Source organism: Manis pentadactyla, chromosome 17 (assembly GCF_030020395.1).
Source record: "Manis pentadactyla isolate mManPen7 chromosome 17, mManPen7.hap1, whole genome shotgun sequence".
NCBI lineage: Eukaryota > Metazoa > Chordata > Mammalia > Pholidota > Manidae > Manis > Manis pentadactyla.
In genome coordinates this window covers 56501568-56524277 of record NC_080035.1, presented here as the reverse complement: position 1 = coordinate 56524277, position 22710 = coordinate 56501568, and the positions used below count along the sequence as shown (strand labels likewise).

Below are 22710 nucleotides of genomic sequence, written 5' to 3'. Positions count from 1 at the left end.
TTTGCCTTATCTACATCCTTTAAAAACTTCCTAAAAATAAAGAAAGATTTCTCCTTTTCAGGTATTCACTTTAACAGTATTTCTTCTCAACAACATCTTCAAACCCTTCAACAAATATTGTAGAACCTGAACTCAAATCTAGGATGCAGGACAAGACACATTTTCTCAAACATTTCAAACGATATTCTGTTATGACAATGGTTTTATAAAGTTTCATTCATAGTTTTTCATAAATTTTTTGAACATGACATATTTAAGAGTCACAATTAGGAATAAATTATAAAATTGTTGTCAAAAGGAAAGAGTCATCAAACTTTCTCTTCTAAATCCGGGGAGACTTGAGTAATTCAACACAAGAGTATCACAAAATAAAAGGCATCAATGACTCTATTCTATACTTCAACCAGCTCAAATTCTTTACTTATAAAGTCAGCAAATCCAAGTGAAGACCATTAGTTTCACTGGCATCCAAGATCACAAGATCAGAAAAACAAAAGAAATAATTGTTTTTAGACCTTAACAATGATACACCAATGGGAAGAAAATGGAGCAGAAAGAGAACAGCCTCCACCAACAGCTAAAATCGATGCCAGCCAAAGCTATCAACTAAAAAACAAAACAAAACAAAACACTAACAACCCAGTCTAGTTCCAGTTCATCTCAGGAGCATCTGGAACACTGTGGAGCACGGGATTTACAGTCAGACTTTTGTTAGAAACTGTACTCTCAATTACTAGCTGTGTGACATTGGGCAAGGCATTTATTTCTTTCTGAGATCTCTCTTCTACAAAACCAAAAATGATTAATAAAAATATATCATACCAACATCAGCACTCTCTGGAAGAGTCATACCAGAAGATGATCATCAAAAAACCTCAACAAAGATCCAGGCGCTGCTGCAGTTATAGCTGCATTCATCCCACCGGTTCCTGGACTTGCCATGGGAATGAAAAAGGAGATATCTAAGCTGGCCTGTGCATACAGTAAAACAACAAATGTGACTGGATCTATACTGTTGGAACTCATCCAAGAATTAGAAGTGCAAGTTGTAGCGCTCCAAAATCTTACAACTACAGACTATCTACTGTTAAAAGAACATATGGGATGTGAACAGTTCCCAGGAATGGGTTGTTTTAATTTGTCTGATTTCTCTCAGACTGTTCAAGTTCAGTTGGACAATATCCACCATGTCATAGATAAGTTTTCACAAATGCCTAGGGTGCCCAACTAGTTTTCTTGGTTTCACTGGAGATGGCTGGTAATTATAGGTATGCTTTGGTTATGTAACTGTATTCCTATTATGTTAATGTGTGTGCACAATTTAATTAGTAGTTTAAAACCTATATATGCTGAAGTTACTCTACAAGAAGATATGTCAAAGAAATAATCAATCTTCCCATGTTTTCTTCCGTCTGCTACTTCTATAGCTTTTCTTCTTCCTTCCTAATTACAACCCTTAAATAGAATTCATGCCTCATATCGAATTTACCCAGTATCATAATTCTTCCAAGTGGTTAAGATACCTCAAGACAAATGCTGGGCATAGAAGCCACAGGGCATAAATCTGCAAAGAAGTAAAAAGCTAACCTTTTCAAACAATATGGCTTCTCTCTCACTTACCAACTTTACATTTCCCTGTATGGCCCCGGAAGATGACTGGTTAGCCAGAGACAGGTAAGGTTCCTCAAGGGAGGAACAACCTAAGACAGGCACAGTCGCAGGGGGGCCATCAGGTGAGAAATTGGGGGATCAACAAGGCTTAGAACCTTACCCCCCCTGTTCTGAGAGAAATCTTCTGCATCCGTGGATGTTTTATTGCCCTTGTCTAGCTTGGATTAACACATAGTCTACAGGCACACACATCTACATTTGCTCTCTTACAACACTAAACTATGTTTTCTACCTTTATCTTGCATCTACCTACCACTTCAGCATTTTATTTAAAATAATAATAATAATAATAATAAGGGAGAAATGTGGGATTCACATATAAATCAAGTGTAAAAATCAAACGAATATTCATATTTGACCTGATTGTTTATAGTTCATTATGCATGATCAAAACCGAAAGTTTCTGTGATGACTACGCTTGTACTGTTCACCATGTAAGAACTTATTCACTATGTAAGAATTTATTCACCATGTAAGAACTTGTTCGTTATGCTTTAGAAGATTGGAGACTGACAAGAATTAGGCTTGGGGTGGATTAATGATTGTGCATTGAGCATTGAGTCCCCTATACAGAATTTTATTATTGTTAACAACCATTTGATCAATAAATATGAGAGATGCCCTCTCAAAAAAAAAAAAATATATATATATATATATATATAGGGTATATATATATATTTATCATAGATATATATATATCATAGATTGTCATGAAGATCAAATGAGAATGGTGCAAATGTGTGGAGGTGTTCCCTACCTATTTTTAACAGCCTGAGGAAGGGACGAAAAGTTCTGTCTTTTCTTCTCTAATAAACAAATAAAATCCTATTTTAGCAAGTAAGAGTTCCTATATTAACAAATCTATAGCAAAATTCTAGCAGACACACACACACACACACACACACACACTCACACACTCCACTGTTCTGCTCCTATTAGAATGCCCTCACTCTTTCCAACTAAGCCAACTATAATATTTTTTTAAACTGCTCTGTACTTAAGGTCAGCCAACAAAGGTCAAGTCCTGATTCTGTTACTTACTAACATAGGGTGATTGTTGGCAAGTCACTACAACTAAATCTAAACTTGTTAGACAGAGTTAATAATATCCAGCTTTAATGGTTACATGAATTAAAGGAAATTATGTAAGGCAAAGTATTTTGTAAACCACAGTATCATGCATATACATACATAGTAGTATAATTATATTATTAATTTCAACAGGAAAAAAATCTAAACTCACAAAATACACATGAAAACTATCAGATTTATTTCCCCAAAACACTGATTTGAACTACTTCATTTTCCTGAAAACTCTTCAAAATATCTCCCCATCTACTAAGGTAGTAATTATTAATACCTATGGTTGAGGTGATTTGCCTGGCAATGCCAGGCTTCGTGTTAAGTTCTTTATATGTGTTGTTTCTAATCTTGCAACGCTATATTTTATTCTCATTTTACAGATGAAAACCTTCAAGCTTTTTTCCAAATTTTGCTATTACAAACAACTTTACAATGAACATTTTTAAAAGTATACCTTTGTAGGTGAAATTCTTAAGAGTGGAATTGTTGAGTCAAAGAATAAATATTTTTTAAATTTTGATAGATACTAGCACATTTCTGGCTAAAAAAAAAAAAAAGGCTGAAGTAAGTCACAAACCCAAGAACAAGATGATTTTCCCATATTTTTTCCTACACTGGGTGTTACAGCTAATTTTAAAATTGGGGTTAATCAAATGGATAAAAACGTAACTTCAATATTTTTTTTAAATACTTTTCTCCTTTATCTTGCTAAAAAGTTTCTAACGGAAGATGATAAAAGAACAATCAAACCTCAAACGCTTGCAACAACAGTTCTCTTCTATATCGTCGATGCTGAACATTCTCGATATAACTCTCTATAAGCATATGCAATGCTTATCTTTTAAATACATGGATAAGACCCAAACCATGAAACACAAATAAATAAATCTAATAGGTAAATTTCTTATAAAGCTCATTACTGTACCTTACAATTCTGTGGTACATTAAAATATGAGATAATATGAAAATAAAACAATATTGTGATCTTTAAACCAATATCCCCTTTTTCCAGGAGCAGGTCGTTTCACTTTCCAAAGCTCTTTCATAAATTTTAACAGTATTTCTTTTCTTAATCCTAATAGTCCTCATAGCTTCCCACCACTGTTCCTTTACTTCTCAGAATACAAAGAGACCTGAGGAAAATACAGAGTGAAAAACAATTTGGAAATAAAATGTTTGCTCAGCACATTAAAATTACTGAAAATTGCTATTCCATATGAGGGTTATTTGTAGCTTTGTTTTTTCCATGAATTATTTGAGAAAAACAAATATGATTTTGTTCAAATCATGTGCAGTAGTGACTCTATGTAATCTGATCCCACTTCATGTAAATTAAGCATAAAGAATAGTCTCTTGTAATGTACATTGTCTAAAGCAAAAAATAGCATAAATTCAGAAAAAATTCAAGAAATTTTATTCACAGCTATTAACCAAAAAACAATAATGTATCAGATGATAAAGCACAAATAGTTTTTCTATAAACAAAATAAGTATGGTCTTTGAACAGCAATTAAAAAAAATTAATTAATGGAAAAAAAAATCTCCCCACTTGATTAAATCTCAAACACAAGAGATAGTATTGCAATAAAGGAGTCTATACAATATCAAACTTAAAAAAATTTATTTTCCATCTTCTTCTAGTCTTCCTTGCCAAGTTGATACGAACATGGTCATCTCCCACTACTACACTAAAATCAAATTCCTAAGAATATACTCAGTTTGGGAAAATAACTATCAAATTTCAATGACTGCTCACCAATCACACAATGTTTATATGACATAACAAAATCTGTAAGCAATTTCATTTCAATACTGTGTTATTTTTATGAAACTTACCAACTATAACCAGATATTCCAGAAGGAGCATTTTAAATAGCACACTCCAACAGGAAAAGATTTTAATACTAATAAATTATATCCTAAATAAGAATCTTGTCATTATGCACAAAAAAACAAGCATTATCACTAGTTGCATATTTTCATAGTGAACAGAAATACACTGCAATACTGCCTTCTAGTTACAAAACAGTCTTTTTTGTGATAGGAGGATTTTCTGGAAGGTCATTTTTCCATAATTCTTAACCTAATGATTATTTAATGCTTTCATAGCATTCATGTAGAAATCATTAGATAGAAAACAAAAGGGAAACAAACTCTGATAAGATCAAGTCTCTTGTCTCAAAAGAGATTAAAATAGTTTTAACTGTAAATTGAAATACAATTTTAACATAATATGGAAATTGGAATGTCAAATAAGAAATATAAAAAAAAAATTTAAGTCTCTAGAAGACAGAAGAAAGAGATTACTTCTCACCAGAAGGATATGAAAATCAATCCTGGTGGAAGTAACATGTGAGGATTGACAGGACTTAGAACTGTGGGACAAGAGACGAAGTGTGCCCGCTCAGGAAGTGACGAAAAGGATGGACCAGGGAAGACCAGCCATGTTAAGCCTGGTGGTTAAGCCTGGCGTATTTCAGGCACTGCTTTCGTAAAGGGAAATGGAGGAGAAAAGATTAGAAAAGAAAATTAGTGAGAAATGAAGTTAGCCATACATTCTATACCCTTATCTAACGTAAAACCCCTGATGGAGATAATCTTTCTTATTTTTACTTACAGGGCATCTGAACTTCGAAACATTTTCTTCCCTGAACTGAAGTCATTTGTGTAGTTGACTTATCTTCCCCAACATGACTATGAGCTCCTCATGAGCAGGTCCCACCTCTGACTGATTTTCTGTCCTTCTCAAATGCCTTGAGCAGATACCAAATAATCATTTTTTTCCTTTTTTGCTCATTATCTTTTCTTTTTTATTAAAGTATTGTTGATAGATAATCTTATATTGGTTTCAAATATATAACACAGTGGTTCAACAGTTACCCATATTATTAAATCCTCACCTGCTCTAGTGTGGTAACAATCTATTGAAGTAGTAAGATGTTACAGAATCACTGACTATATATTCTCCATGCTGTACTACTTTTATTGTGATTGAGAATTATTGTGCCCCTTTATCCCTTTACCCTCCCTCACACCCACCCCAACCCCTCCCCGTTGGTAACCACCAGTCACTTTTCAGTGTCTATGAGTCTACTGCTAATTTGTTCCCTCTGTTTTGCAAATAAGCATTTTTTTAAATGACAAATGCATGAATGCATACACTGGCATATCATTAACTTCTCTGGGGCTTAAATACTCAGCTATACCAAGAGCTGGCAAACTTTTTTTTTTTATTAAGGCATTATTGATATACACTCTTATGAAGGTTTCACATGAAAAACAATGTGGTTACTGGCAATCAGACAACACAAAGAAATAGAAGGCATCCAAACTGGCAAGGAAGAAGTTAAACTGTCCCTGTTTGCCGATGACATGATATTGTACATAACAAACCCTAAAGAATCCACTCCAAAACTACTAGATCCTAATATCTGAATTCAGCAAAGTTGCAGGATACAAAATTAATATGCAGAAATCTTTGGCATTCCTATACACTAACAACGAACTAGCAGAGAGAGAAATCAGGAAAACAATTTCATTCACAGTTGCATCAAAAGGAATAAAATACCTCGGAATAAACCTAACCAAGGAAGTGAAAGATCTATACTCTGAAAATACAAGACACTCATGAGAGAAATTAAAGAAGATACCAATAAATGGAAACACATCCCATGCTCATAGATAGGAACAATTAATATTGTCAAAATGGCCATCCTACCTAGAGCAATCTACAGATTCAATGCAATTCCTTTCAAAATACCAACAGCCTTCTTCAACAAACTAGAGAAAATCGTTCTAAAATTCACCTGGAACCACAAAAGACCCCAAATAGCCAAAGCAATCCTGAGAAGGACGAATAAAGCTGGGGGGATTATGCTCCCCAATTTCAAGCTCTACTACAAAGCCACAGTAATCAAGACAATTTGGTACTGGCACATAACAGACGAAAGACAAAAGGAACAGACTAGAGAACCCAGATATAAACCCAACCATATATGGTCAATTAATATATGATAAAAGAGTCATGGACATATAATGGGGAAATGACAGCCTCTTCAACAGCTGGTGTTGGCAAAACTGGACAGCTACATGCAAGAGAATGAAACTGGATTATTGTTTAACCCTATACACAAAAGTAAACTCAAAATGGACCAAAGATCTGAAGGTAAGTCATGAAACCATAAAACTCTTAGAAGACAACACAGGCAAAAATCTCCTGAATATAAGCATGAGCAACTTCTTCCTGAACACATATCCTCGAGCAAGGGATACAAAAGCAAAAATGAATACACGGGACTTCAAACTTCATTTCTCCACCTGGCTTATTTCACTGAGCATAATGTCCTCCAGCTCCATCCATGTTCTTGCAAATGGTAGGATTTGTTTCTTTCTTATGACTGAATAGTATTCCATTGTATATATACCACATCTTCTTTATCCATTCATCTACTGATGGACATTTTGGTTGCTTCCATATCTGGGCTACTGTAAAAAGTGCTGTGATAAATATAGGGGTGCATATGTCTTTTTGAATCTGAGAAGTTGTATTCTTTGGGTAAATTCCAAGGAGTGGGATTCCCGGGTCAAATGGTATTTCTATTTTTAGTTTTTTGAGGAACCTCCATATTGCTTTCCATAATGGTTGAACTAGCTTACATTCCCACCAGCAGTGTAGGAGGGTTCCCCTTTCTCCGCATCGCCAGCATTTGTTGTTCTTAGTCTTTTCGATGCTGGCCATCCTTACTGGTGTGAGGTGATATCTCATTGGGGTTTTAATTTGCATTTCCCTGATGATTAGTGATGTGGAGCATCTTTTCATGTGTTTATTGGCCATCTGAATTTCTTCTTTGGAGAACTGTCGTTTCATATCCTCTGCCCATTTTTTAATTGGGTAATTTCTTTTTGGGTGTTGATGCGTGTGAGTTCTTTATATATTTTGGATGGTAACCCCTTGTCGGATATGTCATTTACAAATATATTCTCCCATACTATAGTATGCCTTTTTCTGTTGATGGTGTCCTTTGCCGTACAGGAACTTCTTATGAAGGTTTCACATGAAATATACTCTTATTAAGGTTTCACATGAAAAACAATGTGGTTACCAAATTCACCCATATTATCCAGTCCCCCCCCACACCCCATTGCAGTCACTGTCCATCAATGTAGTAAGATGAGTTGGCAAACTTTTTACCAAGGGCCATGGGTAAATATTTTAGGCTTTGCAGGCCATATGCTCTCTGGTATGGCTATAGCTAAAGCGGCCAGAGACAACAAATCAATGAATGAGCGTGGCTGTGTGCCAAGAAAACTTAATTTCCAGAAACAGGTAGTAAGCTGCATTTAGCCAGTAAACCACAGTTTATAGACTTCTCATCTATACAAACTTAAATCTAATACATTATATTGTACAAGTACATTTAAACGTATTGTACTCAGATTATTTTCTTATATAATGACAGAACCTCAGACAAAATTTCAAACAAGATAATAAAAAGGGGTATAAACAGGAAAATGTGACTAATCTTGGTAAATCTGAACCTTTGGATACTTCCACCTAATTTGCCCTCTTCAGATACTTGTTTCTATTAGCCATTTGTGTGACCTGAAGTCACAACTTCTTTAGGCCTTAATCTTTAGGCCTTTAATCTATAAAGTAAATTGGTTAACATAGGTAATTGTAAGCTAGAACTCTTACGATTTTAAGAATTGTCCAAATTAAGTGTATGGATTTTAAGTGGAAATTTCATCTACAAAATGGTGATTATATTCATAAATAAATATGAATCCATGAAAGAACAAAATAGAAGCAAAATATAGCCTATTAGTATAATAAATTAAGATAATTTAATACCTGGGATACTTGTATCTAATAAGCTTTTTGAAGTATTATTCAAAATCATATTTTAGTAACTGAAAACTAAGGTTTCAGAACCATCTTGAATATAGTTATAAATACACCTGCAAACTCAGTTTAATAACAAATATAGGCTTGCTACTAAACCTGCTAATCAAGATGGTGATACCAGAGGGATACTCAGATCATAAAGAAATATTTTCCCAAAATAGAGAAGGCAGTAAGAATTGGTCTTAAAGGCCAAAATATGCAATAAAAGGAAAAAAAATAGAATCTTACTTCTGGCTTCAGATTTCCATGCTCATGGTTATAATAAATAATAAATCACTGGATTCCCTGACATTTAAATATCTGAAGTTTTTAATTTTAAAAGTAAAAGTCCATGAAATATATAATAAACTAGGTGTCACTCGTTAGGTGTAAAGCTTAATTTTTACATTAAGTAGTGGTGCTTTTATAACTTTTCCAATTTTACTCTTCAAACCAGAAGTTGGGTTACAAAATAAAAACTTCACTCATCACAAACTATTTTCAAAGAATTTATTGGGTCAGTTAAGATTCTATAATTCAGCACTACCCACATTTACAAAAAACAATACCATTACACTGCTTTATTTTTTGATACGTAAGTTAATAGTTTCTGGTTCATTACAAACTTACCAAACATCTGGCAAATTCTTTGTTTTCTGAAAGGAATCCATAACCTGGATGTACCTTAGAAATGAAAACAAAAAAAACACTTACAATTTTACCATATTACAAAGAATTTTTTTATAAGTAAATTAGAGAGTGCATTAATGTGTTTATTATTCACGGGCCCCTGAATAAGCTTACTTCTCTTACATACTGATCAGCTCCCACTCATATTCCTGAACACAGACCCAAATTCCACGAAGCTGCCTATTTTGTGTTCCCATGCGTGCAGCACACTCCTGTCCAAACCACAATCAGGGCCATCACCCGGCATGTCTTCCTGGCCGCCTGAATCTGCCTATGCTATTCAACACAACTCAAACTCTCCCTACTTTTCTTACCCTAACTTTGGCCGCAAGTTTGGATAATTTTCTAATGGCTTGTGGATCAAAGAATTGTTAGAGGAAACCTTGTTGCAAATGGGATGAAAAACTCTTAATCCTCCTTTCTTTATAATATCAAGAACTCCTACTTTCCAAAACCCCAGCTACTAAGTCAACTAGCATTTTATTCCTGACAACATGAGTATTTTCAGCCATGACCCAAATGAGCAATTTCTGTCAAATCTAACTAAAATCAAAGTTTGGTTTTACGTTTTCTTTGTACTCTGGGTTTTTCTTCTTCTAATATCTACTCTACTTTCCCTCTCACCCCGCTTAGCCATTCAAATAACTTGATGCCATCTGCTCGCAGAAGCCACACTGCTACAGTCTCAATTCTTCCATCCTATTCTAATCAAGCAATTTTTTACTCTACCACCCTGGCCAAACGTGAACTTAGTCACTCTATTATCAGAGTACTGAATATATTTCTAGGAAAACAATTCTGCTATAAGAAAAGTCAAATTTCTGAAGGAGGGAATTTCATAATCTAGAAGTTGCTACACTTCCAAGACTTTTAAATGCTGAACTAAGCTTTAGGAACACGGCACAGAATAATTTAAACTACTGCATTACAGGAAAAGAGTTTTACTGCACCAATTTCATTTTATATAAACATTCAACTAAAGATTGTATTCTGACAAGCAATAGTTAAAAGGTTAAAAAGAGTTTTACCTCCATTAACTCTGCTAATAAACTGTAAACATCTATAATACGGGTTCATGAATTCAGTTTTTTATTTAAACATGCATCTTACTAAAACATTTCTTTCAAAAGAAATGCGAACACTAATTGAAGCACTCCAGGCTAATTGCTGCTGTTGGCTGCTTCCATCCAATTTTAGAGACAGCTCAGCATAGTTTTTAACATTATATGTAATTAGTTCTTCGATATAACACACATACATACACACACACAACTCAGAAACCAGTTTTCTCCTTAAACTCCACTCCATTCAAACAGAACTGGAGGTGGTTAGAAGTACTGATTTTTCCATGTAAGTTATGTGGCATTATTAAACTAAATTATCGAACTAAAATAATTACCAGTTGCACAGTTTTTGTTTTCAGAAGTCAAACTAGGTGTACATAATTTTCAAACAATTAAAACAGAATTTAAACCAGGGTCTTTTGGCTCCTGCCTATAATACAATTTATTATTTTTTTTAAGGTTCTTATTACAATGAAAGGGTTAATACTCAAAACTAATTGGGATTTTTTTTCCTTGCAAATTTGGAAATGAACTGAAACTGCTCCCTGGTGTGAAAGCTGAATCCAGTAGCCACCTGCAGGATCAGCGACCAACACTGCCAGATGCTACAAAGCCTTTGATTTCCAGTAGTGAATTCGGCCACATTTAACTCATGTGACATGAACTAACTGCAACCGCATTTGCAATCACTCTTTCTTATCTTTTTTTAAACACAACTCTAGCTTTCTGCTCACTACATATGAAACAGCTGCAGTAGATAGATTGATTCAGACTCACAGCTTGGGCCCTGGTTTTCTTAATGGCTTCCATGATGGCATCCATGTTGAGGTAGCTTTTACTGGTGGGAGCTGGGCCAACACACACAGCCTCATCCGCCATCTTCACATGAACCTGAAGAGACAAATCTTAGCATTAACAGACACTCCCAGCAAAGGGAGCAAAAATACACGAAACTGCAAATCTCATTGCTTCACATAGTTATATAATCAGGTCTCTGTGAATGCTAAATAACACTACGACAAATAAACTCAAGAATATATTAACTACGATATCATTTATTACAAGCCCAATCCACTGCCTAAACAGGTAATTTTCATAATATTCCCTACCAATTTGATAAGGTAAAATCACAGCAAACAAACTTTAGCCTCCTATGCAGTTCATCTGTTCATAAATCAAAATTACTGTGTTACATGTAGCCAGGGTAGCCCAATGTTTTAATGACAAGCACTCCTGCCCAGTTCTAAGCAAGCTCCCCAGGAAGTGGGGATAATTAGAGGGACTGAATGAGGGGATGCAGGGAGTGTCACTGCACAGCATCAGGTCAGCACCAGTCACAAATTAAAGCCCAGGGCTAAAGGGTTCAATATCACTATACATGAGCCAGAAAATCTTGAGATTCAAACACTCTCACATTTGATCCTCACCCATCTTACCTTTCTTTATTCCTGAAAGAACTGACAGGTGCACTAAGTTCTAAATCTATCAAAACTCAGGAATATATGATCCATTTTAAGACTAGTCACTCAACAATGTTCTAAATCTATTTTTACTTAATAGAAGCTAAGCACTCAATACCAGTTAAGAGTGACTTGTTTACTTCTAAATCTATTCTTTTAAAATGACAAAGGGATTCATGTATTTTTGAAATGGGTTTTCCTAAGAGTTTTCCAGTTTAAGGAATTCTCAATCAGTTTAAATTTATTTTACAAAGCAGGCATAAAAACTGGAGCATATATATACCTAAGCATTTATGACCCACCCCAAAAAAAAGCCTAAGGTGGAAAATACTTCTGAGTGGTTCTAGGTTATAGTCTTCAGCTGTGAAGCAATATTTCAAGAAGCACTTTGTTTTAAAAGAGATCTACAAAGAAATAAACCAATTAAGTCATCTTTTAGAAAGTTCAGACTTCTCTTTATCAAGTCAATAAATATTTTCCAATTAAGTTAAAAAATGATATACTGTGCACTGAAAAGTACAAGATACCTACCCAAGGGATTTACAGATCAATAAATGTAAAATACTCAAATACATACACATTGTAATTTTTTTAATAACATCCACTCTAAGAAGAAAGGCAGCCATGCCCACAGAGATCCTAAACGTTCCCATGTTCAAAGCACAGCTCCCCTTGCAGTTAGCTTTGCCTTGATTGTTCCCAACCTCAAGTCACTCTTCTTCCCTCACACCAGGACACCCCCTCTTCAACTGCCCTCTGCCCACTTCAAGCTACGTTATTACCAATTTTATTGTTGCAATTGTGGTTCTCTTCTATAAGAAAGAAATTGTATACTGAACAATCCTTTAAAAAAGAAAGCATTAGCCAGGTGGGGATAAAAGTATTTAAACATAAATCCACACTTAACTCTATTTTGTATTTCCCTCTAGATACTACCTATTATTAAAGATGCCCTCTAAGTTTGATTTCTAGCACTTCATACTTCCTAAGTATTTCAGCTTCAGATGAGTCTCCTTTAATCTGAACTCTGACAGTACTTAGTAAAAATTGGTATTTAATCGCATCCCATCCAGCAATGTCACTTTGACTGCTTTACAGATGATGTCCATTACAATTTGTATACTCTCCTCCACCAGTCATAGGTTCTGCAAGACAGAGGTTGTGTCTTGATGTTTTTTCTAATCTCCCCCAGCACAATGTTATGTGCTAAAAGCTTGTTAACTTATAGATTCACCTGGATGACAATTTACTTAGTAACTTCATTGTTAAACCATTGTCTTTGAGGTAAAAGTCTACATTAGTTCCTAATTTCAGTATATAATACATTTCTGCTTTCCACTCGTCTAATTCAGCTACTCTATGTTCCACCCACCACCTATCTGTTTACCATTAAATAAACCCTGAACAGTTCCCTTCCCTACTTATGGCAGGGCAGAAGAAAATGATAAATCGCAGTCCCTTCCCCTCCAGAAGTTCAGTCTAGTGCAAAAGACAGACTTTACCGATTGCAATTAATGGTAATAAAGAGCGTGTACAGGTAAAACTAGATTTCTAATCAATGGATGAAAGTGAGAAGGGAACCACCAACAGAGATAGAGCACACTCAAAATCACAGAATTGTGAAAAGCTCCAGCCTATTTAGAAATCTGTGAATGGCTGGAAAGAGAGGTATATAAGGAGGCACTGATGGGAGAGGACAGTGGACGAGAATGACTGAAAGATGTAAGTCTGGGGGAAAGGAAATCCTGGGGCAAAATACCTCTAAAAACCAAAATCAGTCAAAGGGAGAAATAAAGTTTAAAATCCATTTATTGCTTACAAACTGCAGTCCAGGGCCTTCTCTTTTTCCTGTGCCAGCAGAAGCAAAACCGGCCCACCCCCTCACCTCTCGGGTTCAGGTAAGCCCTCCCTGCCCAGGTAATTACCCATTGATAGGGAGATGAACTTCTCTCCGCCCCTGAGGAATAATGCAAATGCACTAAAGCCTTACTTCTTTCCACCTCTGAACACCTATTGATATGCAGATATACTAAACCCAGGCGAGATATTCTGGAAATATTACAATTTTATCCACAAGGATTAGAAGGAAAACTAACTTAAAAGGAACCTTGAATGCCATAGTAAACAATATGAATGAGCTTCAACCTAGAAAAATAATATTTATCTCTGTGGGCAAAACTGTACTATTTCCAGAGTATCTTTGCCTGGCTTTAGTGCATCCTCAGGGGTGGAGAGAAGTATGCCTTTAGCGCATCTGCATATCAACAGGCAATCCTCAGGGGTGGACAAAGTTCATCTCCATATCAATGGGTAATTACATGGGTAACTAAGGGCTTACCTGAACCTGAGAGTGAGGAGGAGGCGGGCTTGCTGCCGCATGAGCAGGAAAGAGCCGGCCTCAGACTGTAGTTTGTTAAGCAATAAACGGGATTTAAACTTTATTTCTCCCTTTGACTGATTTCGGTTTTAGAGGTATTTTGTCCCAGGATTTCCTCTCCCCAGAATTACAGTCTCCTATGAGAAGAAAATAGTGCTCATATGAGGAACGCTCCATCTATCACAAGCAGCAGCTTACTATAGGTCACTGTGATTAGGCCATTTCAAGCAATTACTGTAAAGACTCTTCATTGCCTCCCACAAATCTCAGGCAAAGCTTAAGTAGTGCTGTCAACAATGGAAGCCTCTTTTCTAATTCCTCTAATGTTATCTGACCAAACTTCTCCCATAATATAAGATATATAGCATAACAGATAAGATATAAACACCCATTCAGCTACATCAAATTCCTTCCCAGGCTTGTTTTTAAGTGACTTTTTACAAACACCACACTGTTCATTCTAATTCTAGGTAAAACGGAGTAAGCATATTCTGTTCTGTCTATCCTAGTGCATATAGCTAAGAACCCTGAAAAGAATACAGGAGTCGACTGTTTGAGAACTCTTTAAAGGAAACAGTAGCAGAATGATCAAAGAAAAACAGAATTCAAATTATTATAAACCAAAGATGGGTTTTAGCATCTTCCTTTCTTCTATGATCCTTCTGCCTGATCAACAAAGTCTGATACCCAGATTACACCTTGGGGTCGACAGAGAACGCCCGGGAGAAGCCCTGTACTTCTGACTCAATAAGAAAACAAAGCTCCAAGACTTGGAACACTACAGAAAGCTCCCAGGGTCTGTTCACGTTTTTTCGATTTTTAAATCCATTATTTTGCACCCCAGCCCCCAAGTACTTGTACAGCTGCAGTAGCAGGGGCAAAAATGGGAAGCCTGCAGGAAGCCAAAATACTGGTCAGAGAAGGAATATTCTCCAATCAATGAAACATTGGTCTCAAGATGATAGGTAAATCCCCATTGCTTTTTTACTCTGTGACATAAGAAGAAATATACATTTGGTCCCTGCCTCACTTACTGACATAGAGTTCTTAAAACCCTTGTTATTTCCTGATAGATAGAGATGCTAAGAGCATCTTTTGTTCTCATATTTGGTCTTTGACCCCAGTTCCTGACAAAAGAGTTCCTAAAATCCTTGGAATCTCCGGAGTGATAAGAGTGTCTCTTTGTATGCTAATGAAATGACTGGTGGCTGGGGGCCTCTAGATAGCTTCAGGATGGGGGTTGGTCACCAGAATAATCAAGACATGATTAGTGGGTTGGAACCTCCAGTCCCATCCCCAACTCCAGGGGAAAGAAGAGAAGCTAGAGATTGAGTTAATCATTAACAGCCAATTATACCTATGTAATGGAATCTCCATGAAAACCCTTATGCAACAGGGTCTGGAGAACTTCTGGATTGGTAAACACATCCACGTGCCAGAAAAATGCCATGCTCTAACTCTATGGGACAGAAGCTCCTGTGCACAGGACCCTTCCTGACCTTGCTCTATATGCCTCTTCACCTTGATATTCATTAGTATCCTTTATTATTTATGATCAATTAGTAAACGTTAAGTAAAGTGTTTGCCTTTGTTGTATTATTACAGCAAATCATCAAACCTGAGGAAGAGGCTGTGTAAATTCCCAATTTATAGCTAGTTGGTAAACAGCACAGATGACAACCTAGGACTTCAGACCAGCATCTTAAGTCTTGTAGGACTGGCCCCTTAACCTGAGGGGTCTAAGCTAACTGCAAATAGTGTCAGAACTGAATTAAATTGTAGGACACCCAGCTAGTGTCCAGAGTTATAGAATTGATTGTTATGAGGAAAAACCCCACCTATTTGGGTCAGAAATACTGTGTCTAAAGAAACAGAACAGTCTCTCTGTATTCTCAACACCTGGCCAAGGACACAGAAGTGTGCAGCAATGCAAGGTAACTAAAATTCCAGCTTTACAAACAAGAGGAGTGAAAAGGGAAGGCTTCCACAGTAAGAAAAGGAGGTAACATAGGAGAAAAGCTAACATGGAGAAGATGCAACATAGTTGTTTATAAACCCCCCGGGCTCGTCCCCAGGTTGGGCATGTGGGGCTCTGATACTAATAAGCATACCAAAGAATTTTAAAACTGAATTAACAGAGAGACCACAGACCTCAGATTGACTAGCTGGTGGTACACATGTGAGATACATATGAATAGCATTACAAAGGCCACAGCACACAGAAAAAGGACAAGAACATGCACTCTAAAGTCAACCATGTCAACTGCTGCTAAAATAAAAATATCAACACTCTCCAAAAGATTTAAGCAAGAGTCACTTTCTCATAATTCTCAAAATAGCCAAACCTACTTAGCACACCAAGAACCAGTAAAGCTCAACTTTTACCGGAAAAGACAATCAACAGAAGTCAAGGCTAAGATGACAAAAATGTTGAAATTATCTGACAAAGACAAAAAGTATAAAAAAAAACCACAGAATTTGTAAAAAAGGAACCCATGGAAACTTTAGAACTGAAATATACAATAACCAAAATTATTTAGAACTTAATGGATGGGCTCAATAACAGAGGAAAGCATCAAAAATTTGAAAAAAGATCAACAGAAATTGAAAGGAAAGGAGCGACACACAGCAGCAATTCACCGGAGAATTCCGCTTTATTAGGGAAAGGTGCTGGGTTATATAGGAAGGGGCATGGGGTGATTGTGGTGTCACTTCTACGGGGCTGGTGGCTATTGGCTAGGTGCTGGGATTAGGGGGCGAGGGGTGATTGGGCTTCAGGTGGCGCCGGCGGGAACCGAGGACCCGGAAGAGAAGCAGGAATTTCGCCATCTTATGGGTGGGGGCCCTTCATTCCCCCCTTTCTCCTCTACGGGGTTGTGGACGTTGCTTTCTCTCTGACTGCTTCCTGCTGAATGGGGGTGGAGAAGGGAGTGAGGGCTTGAGGACCGGGAGGAAAGGGTTGATAGGACTCCCCACAGTAAGGACGAGTAGTTGTGGGCTTCTTCAGCTTGGAAATCAGTGAAGGTTCCATGTAACCATAGGTCGAGGACTTGTTGATTCTAATGGTGCCAAGAGGATACGGGTGCCAGAAGCCAGGCGTCTGCAGCCATTGTTTCCAGGAACAGTTTCCAGCGGAGAGAGGGGTTCATCTCAGCGTGTGGTGAGGAGGTCACGTGAGGGTGAGGGATCTTCTGTGGCTAAAAGCTGGTAGTTCCTGAGTAAAAGCTGGTTGAAAGTTTGATTAGAGATTTTACCGACTTGGGATTTGACAAATTTTACTATACAAGGTAAGAAGAGACAGGCGAGAAGAATGATTATTATAGGGCCAGCAATGGGCCACAGCCAGGTGAGGAAGGGGTTTGTTAGTATTGAAGAGAATGGGTTGGAGGAGTAATACTGTGGGTACCGGGAGTTACCCATGCAGTGAATGGCGCAAGACCAGTAGGGACATCTCCGTAGGTGTCTGGCCATCGCCTGCAACAGGCTTGTTTTTGGTCATAGAGGAAGCAGAGGTAGGGAGAATAAAGGTAGCTGCTAGTGAACACTTTGGTGGAGGGAGGAAAGTGGAGGTATAAAGGCTCAGAGCAGCCTTTCAGAGGGCAGTCTGATGTGGCAATGAGGGCAGTAATTTTTGTTTGATGCTGTGTAAGTCTGTCTGACTTTGAATCGCCATACAAAGGAGGCTGGGGTGGCAGGGAAGACAATAGGAATGAGGAAAAAAAGCGAGAGAGAGCGAGGGAGCAGTAAAGGAGGAAAAAGTCATGATTCGGGTATGGATGGCAAAGGGGGTGAACGGGATTTTGGAGGAAAGAGGACAGTAAGGTCAGGAGTCTGGAGGGAGGGAGAGTCTGTAAACTTTTGTAGGTTAAGAGATCCGTTAGGTGATGTGGGGACAGAATGGTAAGGGGCGCCCCAAATGTCAGTTTCTGAGCTTCCTTCTGCAAGAGCTGTCCAGCGGCTAATGCCCGTAGGCAGGGGGCCCATCCCCGAACTGTGGGGTCTAATTGCTTGGAAAGATAAGCTACTGGGGCAAAGGATGGGCCATAATATTGGCCTAGGACTCCTAGAGCTTGACTGGACCTCTCATGAATGTATAATGAGAAGGACTTCGACAAATCAGGAAGATGGAGAGCTGGGGCTTCCACAAGGGCTCCACGGAGCTTAATGAAGGAGTGTCGGGGTGAGGAGGATAATGGTTCTTCAGGGGGGCCCTTGCTGAGGTCGTATAGGGGTCTTGCCAACAGGGAGAAGTTAGGGATCCATGCTCTAAAATACCCAGCCAGGCCTAGATAGGAAAGGATTTCTGTCTCGGTTTTGGGAACGGGCAGGTCAGAGAGGAGCCGTTTTCTGTCTAAGGTAATGGACTTTCTTTGTTGAGATAGAAGAAATCCGAGGTAAGTGACAGAAGGGGAAGAGATTTGAGCTTTGACAGGGGATACCCGGTAACCTCTGGAAGCTAGAAGGTTAAGTAGGGAGGCAGTGTCAAGTTGAGACTGTTCCCACGAGGGACTGCAGAGTAGAAGATCGTCCCCATATTGTAATAAGGTGGACTCGGAGTGATCATGATGAAACTGTTTGAGGTCTTGAGCTAGGACCTATCCAAAAATATGGGGACTATCTCGGAAGCCTTGTGGCAAAACTGTCCAAGTGAGTTGTTCAGAATGTCTTGTGTATGGGTCTGTCCAGGTAAAGGTGAAAAAATCTTGGGAGGAGGGGTCCAGAGGGATAGAAAAAAGTGCGTCCTTGAGATCTAGGACTGAGAAGTGGGAGGCTGAGGCAGGGATCCGCGATAAAAGGGTGTATGGATTTGGGACTAAGGGATGGATAGGGACGATGGCCATGTTGATGAGGTGAAGGTCTTGGACGAGGCGGAAAGATCTGTTGTTGTTTTTTAACAGCTAATATGGGGGTATTAAACGGGGTGTGAGTGGGTCTGAGGTAATTTTTGTTTAAAAGATCTTGAATGGGAGGCGGAGCCAACATGGCGGAGTGAGTAGGACAGTGGGAAACTCCTCCCAAAAACATATATACTTTTGAAAATACAACAAACACAACTAGCCCTAAAAGAGAGACCAGAAGACGCAGGACAGTGGCCAGACTGCAGCTACACCAGCAAGAACCCAGCGACTGGTGAAAGGGGTGAGATACAAGCCCCGGCCCGGCGGGACCCGAGCGCCCCTCCCCCCAGCTCCCGGCGGGAGAACAATAGGCAGAGCGGGAGGGAGACGGAGCCCAGGACTGCCGAACACCCAGCCCCAGCCATCCGGGCCAGAGCGCAGACACAGTACATGCCCAGGGGGCCCTGGATACTGGGGGAACAGGGGGTAAGACCTCTGAGCGGGTGCTGAAGCTGATGCCCCTGTGACAAAGAAAAGCGGGGGCTTTTTGAAAGTCTTAAAGGGACAGGGACTTAACAGCTTGACGGAAACAACCCAGGTCACAGTACAGCAGCTGGAAACTACAGGGAAAACCGGGTGCACTAACCCCCTGGGCAACAGCTCTGAGACCCCTCACGGAGGCAAACAGTCAAGCAGCCCCCCCATCCATTACCCCACCAGGCGCTGCGAAAGCAGAGAAGCAGCCAGAGACAAATTCCGCCCACAGAAAGGGAAATTTCTCCCTCCCGGCCAGGCAAGACACAAAGACCCACTCTACACGCAATTACCCAACACAAGCCACTAGGGGTCGTAGTTGCCCCAGTAAAGAAAGGCCAGTAGCAAGTGAAAATTTTGGCCCTCCCAGCTGACAGTCAATAGCACCTGTCAACATGAAAAGGCAAAAAAATATGATCCAGACAAGACTAACCCAGACAGCGTTGGCATCTGCTACATCTTCCCCTGAGAAGGAATCTGGGGAGATAGATTTAGCCAGTCTACCTGAAAAAGAATTCAAAACAAAAGTCATAACCATGCTGATGGACTTGCAGAGAAATATGCAAGAACTAAGGAAGGAGAATTCAGAAATAAAACAAGCTCTGGAAGGACTTCAAAACAGGATGGACGAGATGCAAGAGACCATTAATGGACTAGAAAACAGAGAACAGGAACGCAGAGAAGCTGATGCAGAGAGAGATAAAAGGATCTCCAGGAATGAAAGAATTTTAAGAGAGCTGAGTGATCAATCTAAAAGGAATAATATAAGAATCATAGGCATTCCAGAAGAAGTAGAGAGAGAAAAGGGGATAGAAAATGTCTTTGAAGAAATAATTGCTGAAAATTTCCCCAAACTAGGGGAAGAAATGGCCTCTCAGACCACAGAGGTACACAGAACTCCCATGACAAGGGATCCAAGGAGGGCAACACCAAGACACATAATAATTAAAATGGCAAAGATCAAAGACAAGGACAAAGTATTACAAGCAGCCAGAGAGAAAAAAAAGGTTACCTACAAAGGAAAACCCATCAGGCTATCATCAGACTTCTCAACAGAAACCCTACAGGCCAGAAGAGAATGGCATGATATACTTAATGCAATGAAACAGAAGGGCCTCGAACCAAGACTACTGTATCCAGCACGAATATCATTTAAATATGAAGGAGGGATTAAACAATTCCCAGACAAGCAAAAGTTGAGGGAATTTGCCTCCCACAAACCACCTCTTCAGGGCATCCTACAGGGACTGCTCTAGATGGGAGCACTCCTAAAAAGAGCACACAACAAAACACCCAACATATGAAGAAGGGAGGAGGAGGAATAAGAAAGGAGAGAAATAAAGAATCATCAGATTGTGTTTATAATAGCTCAACAAGCGAGTTAAGTTAGACAGTAAGACAGTAAAGAACCTAACCCTAAACCTTTGGTAACCACAAACTTAAAGCCTGCAATGGCAGTAAGTACATACCTTTCAATAATCACCCTAAATGTAAATGGACTGAATGCACCAATCAAAAGACACAGAGTAATAGAATGGATAAAAAAGCAAGATCCATCCATATGCTGCTTACAAGAGACTCACCTCAAACCCAAAGACGCGCACAGACTTAAAGTCAAGGGATGGAAAAAGATATTTCATGCAAACAACAGAGAGAAGAAAGCAGGTGTTGCAATTCTGGTATCAGACAAAACAGACTTCAAAATAAAGAAAGTAACAAAAGACAAAGAAGGACATTACATAATGATAAAGGGCTCAGTCCATCAAGAGGATATAATCATTATAAATATATATGCACCCAATACAGGAGCACCAACATACCTGAAACAAATATTAACAGAACTAAAGGAGGAAATAGAATGCAATGCATTCATTCTAGGAGACTTCAACACACCACTCACTCCAAAGGACAGATCCACCAGACAGAAAATAAGTAAGGACACAGAGACACTGAACAACACACTAGAACAGATGGACCTAATAGATATCTACAGAACTCTACATCCAAAAGCAACAGGATACACGTTCTTCTCAAGTGCACATGGAACATTCTCCAGAATAGACCACATACTAGGACACAAAAAGAGCCTCAGTAAATTCCAAAAGATTGAAATCCTACCAACCAACTTTTCAGACCACAAAGGCATTAAACTAGAAATAAACTGTTCAAAGAAAGCAAAAAGGCTCACAAACACATGGAGGCTAAACAACACGCTCCTAAATAATCAATGGATCAATGACCAAATCAAAATGGAGATCCAGCAATATATGGAAACAAATGACAACAACAACACTAAGCCCCAACTTCTGTGGGACGCAGCAAAAGCAGTCATAAGAGGAAAGTATATAACACTCCAAGCATATTTAAAAAAGGAAGAGCAATCCCAAATGAACGGTCTAATGTCACAACTATCAAAATTGGAAAAAGAAGAACAAATGAGACCTAAGGTCAGCAGAAGGAGGGACATAATAAAGATCAGAGAAGAAATAAATAAAATTGAGAAGAATAAAACAATAGCAAAAATCAATGAAACCAAGAGCTGGTTCTTCGAGAAAATAAACAAAATAGATAAGCCTCTAGCCAGACTTATTAAGAGGAAAAGAGAGTCAACACAAATCAACAGAATCAGAAATGAGAAAGGAAAAATCACGACGGACCCCACAGAAATACAAAGAATTATTAGAGAGTACTATGAAAACCTATATACTGACAAGCTGGGAAACCTAGGAGAAATGGACAACTTCCTAGAAAAATACAACCTTCCAAGACTGACCCAGAAAGAAAAAGAAAATCTAAACAGACCAATTACCAGCAACGAAATTGAAGCGGTAATCAAAAAACTACCAAAGAACAAAACCCCCGGGCCAGATGGATTTACCTCGGAATTTTATCAGACATACAGGGAAGACATAATACCCATTCTCCTTAGAGTTTTCCAAGAAATAGAGGAGGAGGGGATACTCCCAAACTCATTCTATGAAGCTAACATCACCCTAATACCAAAACCAGGCAAAGACCCCACCAAGAAAGAAAACTACAGACCAATATCCCTGATAAACATACATGCAAAAATAGTCAACAAAATATTAGCAAACCGAATTCAAAAATA

The 22710-nt window shown here is 38.4% G+C and overlaps 1 protein-coding gene across 5 annotated transcripts in view; it reads right to left on the bottom strand.

Moving 5' to 3' along the window:
* PCCA (propionyl-CoA carboxylase subunit alpha) overlaps positions 1-22710 on the bottom strand; it is a 358555-nt gene that overhangs the window by 285340 nt on the left and 50505 nt on the right. For all 5 annotated transcript variants that reach the window (XM_036893600.2, XM_036893604.2, XM_057494481.1 and 2 more), the window contains 2 exons: positions 11170-11283; positions 9269-9322 (listed from right to left, as the gene is read on the bottom strand). In XM_036893600.2, the coding sequence (XP_036749495.2) occupies positions 9269-9322; positions 11170-11283 (168 nt within the window). The remainder of the gene's footprint in view (positions 1-9268; positions 9323-11169; positions 11284-22710) is intronic.